This window comes from Meleagris gallopavo, chromosome 5, assembly GCF_000146605.3.
Source record: "Meleagris gallopavo isolate NT-WF06-2002-E0010 breed Aviagen turkey brand Nicholas breeding stock chromosome 5, Turkey_5.1, whole genome shotgun sequence".
Classification (NCBI taxonomy): domain Eukaryota; kingdom Metazoa; phylum Chordata; class Aves; order Galliformes; family Phasianidae; genus Meleagris; species Meleagris gallopavo.
The window spans coordinates 53532529-53546613 of NC_015015.2; the positions used below are offsets into that span (position 1 = coordinate 53532529).

Consider the following 14085-nt stretch of genomic DNA (forward strand, 5'->3'; position numbering starts at 1 on the left):
CAGATGTGTGACAGAACATTTGCCCTGGTTTCACCTGCGATAATTTTCTTCATAGCACCTGGTATTGTGCAATGGTTTGGATTTAGAATGAAAATAGTGGTGATAATAGCAGTCATTGCTGAGCAGTGCCTACATTAAGTCAAAGACTTCTCAGTTTCTCATGCTGCCCTACCAGCAAGAAGGCTGGGGATGCACAAGGATTTGGGTGGGACAGAACTGGGACAGCTGACCCAAACTGGTCAAAGGAATATCCCATATCATATGGTGTCATGCTGAAAAGTAAAACTGAGGATGTTGGCCAGGAAAGCTGCCACTGTTTGGAGGTTGGCTGTGCATCAGGCAGCATGAGATGAGCAATTGCACTGTACATTGCTTGTTTGGGTATGGTTGTTTTTGTGGTCTCTTTTTTTCCTCCCTTCTATCTTATCAAACTGTCCTTATCTCAACCCCTGAATACTCATACACATTTTTTTCCCAGTTCTTTCCACTATCTCACTGGAGTGTAGTAATGAGCAACAGTTGTGTGATGCTTAGCTATCTACCAAGTAAACTACAACCACCTCCATTCCCCAAATCCTTCCATCACTGAGCTCTCTTAAAATTCCCAACCCCACACAGGAACTCTTCAGCCTTTCCTGCTCCCCCTACTCTACTCTCATTCCCACCTTTCTGCCAAACTGCCCCAAATTCCCTGCCAGAGTGACAAATCCACATTTCCCATCTCTTTGTTCTCTCCAAAGCATCTCTTACTAAAATTCCTTCTTTCTCCTCCATCCATCATTTTCTGCGCTGTGCTTCGCCACCCCTAAAATGCTCTGGACCCATGCTCCATCCTGACACCATTGCTACTGCTACCAGGATTGGATATTGAACTTTCCACCATGTCTCTTCTGGTGACCATCTCCCACTACAATCACTCGTTTTGTCCTTTAGGTTCTCTCTGCACGACATTTCAACTGTCCACAAATTTAAAGACAACACAGGGCAAAATTTGTCTGAAGAAGATACAAAAAAGGAAGAAGACACAGACAAAGAAGAGACCTTCTAACAATGCTGCAAAGGTGAACAGGCTTTACAACATAGCCAGATAGAGGGTTCGAGCCTTCTCCACTCTGGGCCCAACAAACCCAGGGGCCTCCGCTACTTCTCATATGTCTTCTCCTCCAGACTCTTCCCCATCTTCACAGAATGACAGAATGGCCAGGTTTGGAAGGGACCTCAAGGATCATGAAGCTCCAATCCCCCTGGCACAAGCAGGGCCACCAACCTCCCCATTTAATACCAGACAATGGTATTAAATGTCCAGGGCCCCATCCAACCTGGCCTTGAACACCTCCAGGGATGGATGGGGCATCCACAACCTCTCTGGGCAGCTGTTCCAGCACCTCACCACTCTCTCTGTAAAGAACTTCCCCCTGACATCCAACCTAAATCTCCCCTCCTTCAACTTAAAACCACTTCCCCTTGGCCTGCTGTTATCTAGCCTTTCAAAGAGTTGATTGCCCTCCTGTCTGTAGCCCTCCTCTTCATAGCCCTCCTTTGGAGGCTCTATAATAGAGATAGCTCTATGTCTTTATAAGAAATGGGAGTAGTCAAGAATAAAACTAATCTGTGAGGTAAATCTCACACATGCCTAAGAGGCAAGCGTCTCCGAGACAGATGCAATCCAGCTGACAGCTGACTCGGAGGAATCTGTGAGCCCATTCCCCAGCTCTGCCATTCCAGGCTGTCAGCTCTCCCTCAGGTAAACAGTAGAGAGGATCAAGGAATGACACAAAACTGCTTTGATCAGCAGCAACAGAAGATTAAAAGAAAACCTGTAGTGTTCTCACAAATGCAGACAAGTGCTAAGAAAATGGGACTATGGCAAGAAGAGCTCACATTTCTCTGTGCACGTACACAAATTCAATCTTCTAACATAACTAAATGCCTCCAAATCTCTTTGCTCTTTGTACAGCTCCTTCAATATTTTTACTTCTCTCTGTAAATTAATTTTCCTAATTCTGAAGAGTCCTTTACCTCTTGTTAAATGCAATTCATACCTAGTCTGTAAAGCAGAGACAAACTACTAGAGAACTGCAAAAGAAACCAAGTATTTGATTGTTAAGCAATAATTAAGACATCTAGACTACTTTTCTAGATGTAAATTCTAAAGCGTCTTGTTCTGTGAAGTCCTGTTGCCTCGCCACCTTGAAGTACACAAGAAGTTTCTACAGAGGCAGAGAACACCACAATTTTTCCATCTGTGAAGACAGAACACAAACTAACAAATCTGCACTGTGTCAAGGAAATGCATTAATAAAGTTTTCCCTAAAATGTAAAGGCAAGGGCAATGAGCTGCTATCAGAGGCAGCCTGGGGAGACTGCTGAGCATCCATCTCAGAAGGTCTTTAGGAACAGGTTAGACAAGTCCCTGTCAGGAACACTTAAGTATCACCAAATCCTCAAAGCAGAAGTAAGGACTCGTGACCTCAGGACCTCTGACAAGCACAGCAGTTATGCAATTCCAGAAGTAACAACTGCAATTTTGGTACCATAAGTTTTGCATCTTGTTCATTTTTCTTTGTAGACCAAAAGTTTCACTCTTTATGAGAGAATTTGTCCTCTCTTGATTTTTAATATCATCTCTAGCAAGATTTCAGGAGATGGACGCAGTGATCTTTGCAGCTCCCTTCGAATTCAGGATACAGTGAGAAGGTTAACAACCATGCTTTCATAAAAAGTATTTACCTCTCCTTGAGTCTATCTCTACCATCCAGTATGCGTACTTTTAAGTAAGCATCAAACACTACTACTGAACCTTTTGCACTAAAAGATGTGGTTCAGTAACTTTGTGCTGTTCCTTTAACATGTGCTTCAATATTGGGCATTCATGATGCATGCAACTCTTGGCCAAAGCAGAGCATCAAAATGGCATACATACCCTAAATTTATCTTGTTAAAAAGAACAGCAGCACCAAAAAGTTATATTGGAACAATCTATTAATGTGTTTACATTATATGAATGATTTGCTGTTCCTTCTCAAGGCATGTAGGAAGTCAGCACTTCTCAAATGTGTAAAGTATTTCCATGTGCTAAAAGCATGATCTTTCCAAAACAAACAATGATTGAGAAATTTTTTATTATTCTTTATTTTCTTGCCAGCTGTTTTTTTGGACTTCCCTCTCAGTCACCTTCTTTCTTTCAGTCAGATCTCTCCTTATTGCTCACAGTAACACCTACTCAAGCAACAGCTTACTCAGAGCTATAAGATTCAGAAATGGGAACATCTCAATCTGATTTAAATGGTATTTTCCTCAGATCAGTTTACAATGTGTCTTTGTGCTATTGTTGCAAGCATTAGGTCTGCTTGGTTGTCAGGATGGAACTTGGGCATCCTACAGTAGAACTCAGAGGCCATTTCTTGCTGCCTTCTCCCAGTGCTGCTTCAGGCAAAGGAACAGAGCACAGGCTGACCGGAGCACCCCAGCAGCCTTCTCCCTGTGAGCCTTTTCCTAAGAAACACTTGTTTTGTGTGACTAAAGCAATGTACTTATTGCTTGAGACACACAGATGTACTCCTGCAATTTCATGCTGAAGAGTCAGGCAAGTGAACCCTTGAGCAACTCCATAAATTAAATATGAAGATGGAGAAATAAATAAATAAGGGAAGGACACTTCCATTTCAAAAAGCATCCGATAAAGGGTAGATACACTACACCACTAGCTAGAGCCACTAACCTCAGTAATAAACACATTTGTCTCATTGCTTGCTCCTGTACAATTAACAGCTTTGGCATTATTTCATTCACTAAATTCCACTCATTACAGCTGTGCAAACTTCTGGGCTGAATTTGTATTTATACTGTATGTGTATATAAACATGTGCTGATTTAGCCATGGAAAGGAGCCTTAAAACGAATGTACAAATATTTATTCTAACAGAGCAGTATAAAAGAGCCCAACCATAAAACAGAATCAGGGCAAGTGGTTCTGATTATGTCTGTGCACCAAACTGTTTAATTTTGACTATGGCATCTTTCCTAAGGCATTCCAAACATTAATCCTGCAAAGAGATACAGCAAGACGTAGAACCACATTTTCTAAATCCAGTCTCCTTTTCCAAGGCCAACACCATATAAATGAAAGGAAGGGAAATGATAAATACTATCATTTACTTTGCTTTTCTTTCCCCAAAAACATTTCTTACCTACATTTAGAAAAACACTTATTAAGTGAATATAATGTGCTTAATGTTTACACACTTTGATATAATAGTAATTACACAGCAAGCCCAGAACCCAATTAAATGTTTTAGACTCAGTTTGTGGGTTGGAGTGCACACGAAGCATTCTGATGATGGAACAGTTTTAAATAAAGTGTACCTGGCATACACTTCAAAAACAGAGTTCAAATATTTAAGCACAGTTCTGCATGTATGCATTCAAAGCTTAACATCACATCTTTAAATAGCAGGTTAGAGATTCGGTGAAACAAATATATTTACTACTGCTAAACATTCTCCATCACACCACTCTGAAATTACAGGTACATTGTATATATAACCCTTTGGGACTGAAGTGGGTCACAGCACTCAAAATCCACCACGATAGCCTAAACTGAGTTCTGCCATTCAGCATTTTTTGTGTCCCTTCATTGATATTTTTGACTTCTATATGTATTGTCAGAGATCCAACAGTCACCATTTCTTCTTCCTTCTTCACTTATCAGAAATAGATATCCTTCCCACCAGATCAATGCAATGTTCATTGCTGAAAACAAGTTATTGCTAACGATGGCAAAAAGTCAAAGCTAAAGCCACATGCAGTATTCTTTCTAGAAGTTATGATGAAGTGCTGAGGGAGGGCAGACTCCCACTTGCACAGCTGGTGTTACACTGACATGCGTGTGCACCTGCTCACCAAACGTGCAACCCTTGAATGTCCACTCCAAAGAAGTGCTGTTTCTTTCAATATCTCACCCAGGGACCTGCTGGAAAGCCCTGCAAAACAAATCCCCTCACCGGCACATCCTATTTCCTCTGCAGTAGGATTCTCTTTCATGGGGCTGCTGCCCAGCACACTGAGCCTAAGCTGGGACACAGCCATGTGTGTGAAGGCACCGACACCACGAGGGGAACGAAGCAGCCTCGTGGTACAGATTCAACCGCTGACTCCTGCTGGAGCTCTAGACAACACTCAGTGCTGCTGAAAAACGTTACCCTCACATGCCTGCTGTCTAAAACTAGTGTGCCTATTCTGAGAGAATCTGTATGCCTGAACACATTCCTCTTACTACAATTTTGCCTAGAATCACAACTACATGCTATGAAAAGATAAATATTCCACCCAGTTGCAAAAAAAAAAGACATCCATGGCACAAGCCTGATGAAGGTTAAAAAGAAAATGCCAATGAAACTCAGATCGCAAAGAAATCAGTTCCATCTGAAGTGTTTCAGCCAGAAGATCAACAGCTGAGCTAACAGCAAAGGAAGGAAAACGGCTGGATTTTATTTCAAACTTTAGGCAAATTCTAACAGTGCTAATAATAAATATATAAAGCCAACAAAACAACAAACAAAAACCCAAAACAAAACAGAGCAGTAAAAATTAGGAAAGCAAGACCGGGAGGCTGAAACAGTTCCCTGCCACACAGATGGGATGGCAAAGCTGCAGAACAGCCGCAGCCTAAACAGAAGTGCTGCACTCACTTCACTTACCTCAGAGTCCCTGGCATTTGTCTAAGCAGCTTTGAAAGAGCACAACTTATTAAAAAGGTATTTTGAGAGACTTTTTTTGTGTTTGGAACAGGATTTTGGATAATTGCTCCATGAGCTATAAAAGAAACAGACTGAAAAACAGGAGCCGCTGCTGAACAGTTGTTTGCACAGGAAGCAATATTGTAGGAGAAGGCAATAATGAAGAACAGTTAATTTGACCTGAGCTGATGAGGTCAACGTTTTAAAAGAAATAGCTCCACATAATGTAAAATAAGAATGCTATTTCCCATTAGAATAATACAGCAAGTGTAACACCACAAGAAATCCATTCCTTAGCAAATGTTATGCTCAGTTTAGTAGTAACGTGCATTCCTGAGGTGTCCTAGACATCCTGTGTCTGACATAGATTCATTTCACTGAAATACTGATTTGACTGCTGCCTCCCGCAAGCTCTGACTGCTTCAGCCTGCACATTGCTCCCATGGCTTCCAGCTACAAACAGTCTGAAAGTACAGCGACCAGAATAAAACCCCGATAACATTCAGACACTAAGTTAAATGCAACGTCGCCGCTGTGATTTGGACAGTGAAGGAGCCGAAGCAGATATTTCACCCTTAATTTGCTGCCATTCAGAGGTGCTGTTGACAGGAGATGGAGCCCGGCTCAGCGGAAGAGACACTGGGTCAGGAATTCAGTAGGGCTGGATCCTATTCCTCCTTCCGCCGCTGCTGTGTTGTCTAATCCTGGGCGAGTACATCGCCTCCGGGCATCTGCTTCCCTCCCTCCCCAACACTTCTATTTGAACTGCAAATTCATAATGACCATCTTGGTGATGACAAAGCATGTATTCTGCACTAATGCTTCTATTAATAAATCCTCCCACTGCCATTAAGTAATAAAACAGAAATCCTGAGAGAAATTGAACGATCAGTGAGATGTTATATTCCTTTTGAGTTATTTGGATATGAAATGCAGAAGGAAAGCTTTCTCAAGTGGTGAACCGGCCAGAGGACACCCACACTCATCTACATACTTGGACAATCCAGTTAGAGGAAACTGAGTTTTTAACTACATGAATTTACTTCAAGAATACTATCACTGGAGGCTAAGCACCCTCAGGGACCTGGGAAAGAGAGCAAAAACACTGTAAAACAAAAAGCAACAGAAAAGGAAGAAGACGTGCAGCCTGAAATGGGCTTAGCATAGTATGCACTCGGGCCAATCTAAGGGATTCATTTGGACTTACTACAAACACATAAATAGCTGGGTCCCAGGCTCAGAGGTTTGCACATTCCCAGTTCCTGATGAATTAAAGAAGAGTTGAATATCTCTACACTTTTATGTGTTTTTACCCCCAAAAGTACTGTAAAGCATGTAACTACAAGCACCAAAAGGCTCCCACAGTTCTGTAAACACTAGATTCACAAAAAGAAAACTAGAATTATTGTAGTGTAATGGATTCCTGCTTGCATTTGTACATAGCCATTAACATACAATGCATAAGAGCACCTCTCCCACTTTTAAAAACTAGTTAAAGCCATCTCCCAACCAGAAACGGTCACTATAGACACCAAGAAATGGAAGAACGGTTCTGTTCCCAGACACGACATCTGTTTTGCACTCTCTGATAAGCCCTAGAAACAGTATTCATTTCTAGTAACCACTGCTCTTCTTTGGTCTGGTACTAAAATCCAAAGTGCATGCATTGGTAAGCAATATTTTCAGCGTTACTGCACTAATTGTCATAATGTCTCTTGCAGTTTATACTGATGAGATTAGTTATAATTAGACCAATATCTTACATATTCAAATATGCTAAAATCCTGTTCCTTATTATGGTAAGTGTGATGAGCAGAAAACTCTGAAGAGCCTCTATCCCCACCTGGGGAGGCCAAATCACACTGACTGACAGGCGGCTGTGTTTCAAGCATGGCAGATACAACGTACTGAAATTAATTTAAAATATTAATGAGATCCAGTAGAATGCAAATAAAAAAGCAACTCCTGCCTGAAAGGAGCAAAACAACAGTTTAATAAAATGAAAAATAAAGATGGAAACTCTATCCCCTGATCTAATTGTCTTTCTTGTGCTATAGGGGATGCTCTTGCTCAGCTTACCAGGGACAGCCATTCCCTCCCTCCTGTAAGCACAGGAACTCCACAGAACTTATATGACACCTTAAATGAGCCAACTTCTTTGAGCTTAGCCCAAGAGACTAGAATGGGCATGCCTCTTAATTCACGAACCAAGAAACTTGTCCAATTATCAGTCAGGCTGAAGAACACCTCTGACCATGACCATCCCAGGAAAAACACTCATGTTCAAGCTGAAAAAGAAAAATGCACTGCCACAACTGGCATGTTTGTAAAGCCTTTGTGTAAATAGAAGTTCCAGATCTGCCAGCATCTCAGCCAGCTTTACCCAGGTTCCCCTCCTTTGAACAAAATTAAAGACAACTAGAAAAGGTCAGGTGGGGAAAAACAAAGGGATGAATGTACATCTGCATGGTGCAAGAACCTTTAATGGTGAGCGCAGAACAGAATTTTGAAAGCAGGCAGATTGTGTACAGTAGGATTTTAGAAAAAAAATCGACCTGGAACACATTATGTACCTTAGGTGAGTCTCAAGATAGGATGTCATCCAGTGCTGTCACTACATCATCAGCTGCACCAAATCACACACAATCAACTACTGCTTTTTACAAAATGAACTCATTCTGAGCTGAAAAACTTGCATTTGACAACAATAACTATCCAAGAGGCATCCCTGTCCTCATCTGAAAACATCAAGAATTAGAGATTTCATCACATTCCACAGTCAATTTTAACAGTGAGACCAATTAACCACTGGAACATTGTGAACTCTGAGGTCTATTTGTTCCACCAGTTTCTGTTAAGCTCCTATTTGTTTAACTAAGGTTACCAGTTCTTGCTACACTAGCTGTTGTGCTGTTCAGACCTGGCTTTTTCTGCAGCGAGGAGGTGCTTATTGCACACTGAGTCATAGCATAACCTCCTCATGAACTACAGGCAGAACTCAGCACAAAGCATAACCTACCACCTTTGAATGAACTTTCTTACTTTCAAAACTGTCAGCAGAATGCTTCAGTGTATGAGTCTTCCCAACACTGCATTCAGAAGAAGTCCCTTCATATTTTATTGCAGTACTATTTATATACCCAAGGTTCACGTGCATTGCTGTGGTTGAGGGTCCAACTCATTTGTATGCTTAGTTAAACTTCCAAGTCCTCTTCACAGGGCCCACTATTTATTCTATTTATAATTTTGCATTTAGCCATATTAAGACACAGGTCATTCAGAGGAGGCCAGCTTGCCAAAAGTGCCCTGGAAATTGCCAGCTTGCATGTCACCCATACAAATCTGACATCTGCTTCCCAGCACTGCACTGTGTCCTTGCAGAACACCCCTTCCAGAAATACTCCCATTGTGTGGTAACCAACAGCTACAACAGGAGTTACAAGTCAGCCAGATAATTCATTTACCACGCAGAGTATCAATACTCTTCTTTTTGTCCAATGCCATTTCTATAAACTTCTAAGTAATGTTATTACATAATTAAATCAGGCATCCTACAAAGAAAATATGGAAATAGGCAACTTTCTCAAGTAAACCTGTAATTTTAATCAGTATGAAATTAATTTTGCTTGATGGAATCCATTTTCTACAGAACGAGGCACTAACTTCAAATATCCTCAACATTCACTTTTTTATCTTTCACTTTAACTGTACTTACACTTTTTTAACATATATCTAAGATCAATCAGGGTGGAGGGTTTTGTTCATTCATCTGAAACCGAACAAATAAAATCACTCATCTAATCACACTTTCTGAACACAGACAAAACAATGATCAGTTACCAAGAGTATCTCTTCTTACTGTAAATGGTAAGATTTAAGTGTCACAATGTTAGAAATCTCCTCATCCAAGTCCTTTACCATTTTTGAATGAAGTTTACTTAAGGCTGCAGATTTGAAACGTCTGCAATTGCTTAACACTATTTAAAATCCATCTACAAATAAGTTGTAAAGTACTTCCATTGTCCTCATCATGTAGTTAAGCTACATGGAAGCTTAACTTAGCTCTCTAAGCAAAGTTGGAAATACAAACAGCTTAAAAAAAACTCTGAGAATATGTTCTAACAGCAAGTATAGGAATTCCAGTGGAATATTTTGTAAGCAGTATCCACAAACACTTTTGTCTACCAGCTTTTCTACACACAGAAAACATCCTACAGAAATGACCTGTCTACCCCCAAGGTAAGACTGTGAGAAGAAAAAGGAGGAAGACAGAGCTTTATACTCCAGAAATGCAAAAGACCAATCTGCGTGAGTTTGCAAGAGCTGACACTGCTTTTAGCAAAGTAAGCTGCAAATGCTATTACAGTGCAAACTCTTTGGAGGAAACAGGCAACGAACACAGCCCAGATATCCTTGACAAATCAAACTGATTAATTGATGGGAGAGTAGTTTGCACGGCTTACTTTTTGCTTTGCTTACTTTCTGGTTTACCATGAGGGTAGGGAGTGTTGGTTATTTTCAAGACATCATTTAGAATTATCAACTCTAAAAAACAAAGACTAAGAGAGGAGCAGGAATTTTTTAAAAAGCAGGAAACGAGTCAGGTACAAAAAAGATTAACAACTTGCACTCTATCTACAGCCCTCCCCTGTCCCAAAAACTAGATTTATTTATCTTACATTTCCATGCACCACTAGATGCATACTTTGTACCACGTTGAGACAAAACTTCAGGAATGACGACAGATCTTTAGCTGTCACTACAGTAGTAACACTTGAAAAAATACTTGCTGCTTCCTGAATTCCAGTAGCAATGAAAATAGCATCCCAAACCACTCAGCATCATTTTCAGTGGTGTCTATCCACAGTCACTGATTATTTCAGTGCTCAGAGCAAACTTGGAGAGTGCAGTCTTTTACTCTAAAATTTCAACTTCCAGAATTGTTACACAAATGAGAAACAATATATTTCAGCATACAGAACAGCACTGCTGAGGAAAAGGTATAGCTTGTTTTCAGACAACTATGCAATGAAAGGTTTCTTATATTCCAAGAAGATGAACGATGAAATGTGTAGGCTGTTCTTTTCCAATTATATAAATAGAGATTCAACTATTTAATACAACATGCCACTCTGGTTAAAATAACCTTAAAGTTCAAATCAGGAAATATTGTGTCTTTTGAAAGGCATTGAATTAAAAAAAAAAAAAAAAACCAACAAGCATTTTGAAAGAATGCTTAAAAACAGTAAAAGAAGAAACTTACCATTTTGATGCCGGTGGAAAATGTGACTGGTTTGACAGGTTTGGGTTTTTCCAGTTGCATTTCTAGCTGAGTAGATCTGTCTTTATGCTGAGCCAAAAGCAGCGAAGCAGGAAGACTGGAGCTCTCCTGTAAGCATAAGAATAAACATCTGAATACTAAACCACAAGAAATACTAATTAAAGCTGCATATACTTCAAAACTTCAAGCTGTATCTGAAAGGGCATCCTTAGCAGAACAGTGTAATGCTAAATATTCTCTATACAAAAGAAGAGTTTACAGAAAGAAAAAGCTGCAGTAACACCATAAATCAGCGTAACCTGCAAACAATCATTTTTATAGAATCCACATTAAAGACAATGTAACAGACTCCTTATTCCAACCAGCCAAGGTGACCATATTTATTAAAATTAAAAAATAAAAATAAAAACTTAGTCAGAGAAGGAATAATACAAAGCAGTAGAACTTGGATCAGATGTTTATCTAAGACACATTCTTTCTACCAATGAACTCAGACCAGTTTGAAATTGTTTCCCATTAGATTTCACCTGAGGCCGTTTGGAAATGATCCTTGCTCTGCTTTGCACAATGGCACTATTGTAAGTGCAACCAACAGCATATTTATTTTCTCCTTCACCAACTTATTTTTAGGGAAGCCAGCCAATTTTTTAAAAAAGTATATAAAAGTAATAAAACAAATAGTTAAGCAAATTAGCTACTAAAACTCTCATGTTTAGGCAACAACAGAATGATTATTAACATACACCTACGTACTATATTATGGAGAGAGTCAGGAATTATTGACCAATTTTCTAATAAACTAATGTGACTATCCACACGCACACCGAGTTCCCCGGGCTCCCAAGCTTGGACAGAAGTGAAGTTGAAAGCAGTGAAGAAGTTTAGAATAGATTATTCCCAGAGTCCTGCAGGGTACCATTTTTCACACAACACTCAAACCAAGCAAACACTGAACCGTGACCCATGCTGCAGCAGACTGAATTGTGATTTTCATTTTTATTTTAGAACCGTTCAGAGGAAGAAGTTGGAAGCTTTTTAAAGCTGCACGATGCCCTGCTGTCTACAGTAGCCTAAAGAAATCTCTACAAGTGCTCATGAAGAAAGGTTGTGTTTTACACCTATTATTCCCCCATCACTTTCCCTCCTCTTTCTTCTTGTTTCTTACACTCACTTCATCTCATAACAAGGTAGCAACTGCTAAAAGCAGAAAAATCTCACAGGAAATCGGCTCCAGAATGGCAAATGTCAGACATGAAACCTTCCTAATATTTCAGCAGTTTCCAAGGTGGAAGAGGTTTAAAAATCTAAATTGTAACGATGAGACTTTTGTACAGCTGGGAGAAAATCTGGACCACAAAAGCTTTAGTTGACAGTCCACATGTCCAAATCATTTCACATACCCACAGCCATCCTGCAGGCCCCATGTGCTGCTGGCTCTCAGAGTTCAAGGATTGTAGATTCTTCTAATCTCCAGATTTAATATTCTAGGGTTCTCTAGCTCATCTGACCACGTCATGTTCCTTAAACATTCACTGCATTTCTGGCACAATAAAGGAAGCCAATTCTTATACCAACTTCATAACAGCTCCACATCAGCACAATGGTTGGTAACCAGATTACACAACTGTGGGAAATCACCACAGTGCCAGCAAGCCACCACATTTGTGATTGTTTGTCCTTTCTAACGTGCACATAGTCCTCTTGTTAACTATTAATACAGAAATAGAAATCAAAGATTCAATCCTGTAAGCACTCACTCACACTAGCAATTTTCTGTATGGGAAAGAAAAAAACAACCATGTAAGCTACTTACATGTAAAAATTTCTGAAATATGTTTAAAGAAGCCCGAGGCTCTGGCAAAAGGTGGATGCTTGACATCTTTAAAGACACCTTGACCTCTGTGTGATTCCAAACTGCTGCATGGCCCAGGGGGAAGACGCCCGTTTGCCAAGTGCTGTAGTGCCATTCTGCTCCTACCTGCGGAGTGCAGGCTCTTGAAGAGGTAAGTGCAAGTCCCACATCACAGAAGACATCTAAGAGCTGTTCTATAAACCTCTGTATACAGATGAGTTTATATAGTAAATAAAGGAAGTGCTTTAATATTTTATTAAATCCTGATTGCCCAAGTTTGGAGGCTTTAAAAGAGGGGGGAAAAAAAAAAAAACTTAACCACACGTCTCTTCTAATAAAAATGTAAAATACATTTGAGATTACAAGCCTAAATTACAACGAGGTGCTGTGCTTTTCAAGTGGGAGGTTTTATGGCAAAAGAGGTCACTTGTAATGAAGGTTATATAAAATCTGCTTCACTGAGTAGTGGGAGGCAAAATGGGCAACAGGTAACAGAGCAGGACTGGAGCTGAAGCACGCGACTGCTCTTCCAGCAGCGTGCAGAGCATGAGCCACACAAAACCTGATCTTCCTTGCACCAAACCATGCCAGCCTTCCTCCCTCTGCTCCCTGCAGAGGCCAAACTCTTGAAGGCTCAGCCTCAAGGCCAGATTTTTCTGCAAGACTTGAATAACCCAGAACCCAGAGCCTGCTGCACAACATTTTAAATACCAAGCATTTCTGTGCCTATCTAAATTATAAGCTCTTTGAAAACAGGACAGTATACTTGTATGCAAAATTCTCCTGTTGAAAGTGCATGGGGCACACTCAGTTCAGGTGCTTTTCTCTTATGAGCCCCAAACCTATCCGTCACTCCAAACAGAGGTAAGAGAGCACACACTGCACAAGAAATATGCCTTAAGTGTTCTCTTAACATCCAGTATGGCATGGAAAAAATTGGGGAAAAAAAATCACCAAGAGCCAGGTCACATGGCTGCAGGTTCCAAACACCAGGTGATGCATTCAGAATAGAGCATTTGAAATCATAGGGTGAACGTTGGCATTCCCACCTCCCTCCACTCATAGCCCTGCCAGGCCAGCATTTCTGCCATTGATATCATGGTACCACTGCAGACAGAGCTTAACCCTTGTGGTTTGGGTACAGTACCATCAAACACCACAGATCTTTATTATTATTTTTTTTAATTTAATTCCTTACATTGCTCCTGCTTTTG

General features: G+C 40.4%; 1 protein-coding gene across 3 annotated transcripts in view; it reads right to left on the minus strand.

Moving 5' to 3' along the window:
- MNAT1 (MNAT1 component of CDK activating kinase) overlaps positions 1-14085 on the minus strand; it is a 115690-nt gene that overhangs the window by 54756 nt on the left and 46849 nt on the right. For 2 of the 3 annotated variants that reach the window (XM_003206785.4, XM_010712062.3), the window contains exon 6: positions 11002-11127. In XM_003206785.4, coding sequence (XP_003206833.2) covers positions 11002-11127 — 126 coding nt within the window. Of the gene's footprint in view, positions 1-11001; positions 11128-12766; positions 13076-14085 lie in introns of those variants that run through there. The other variant, XM_031553726.1, reaches the window with a different exon arrangement.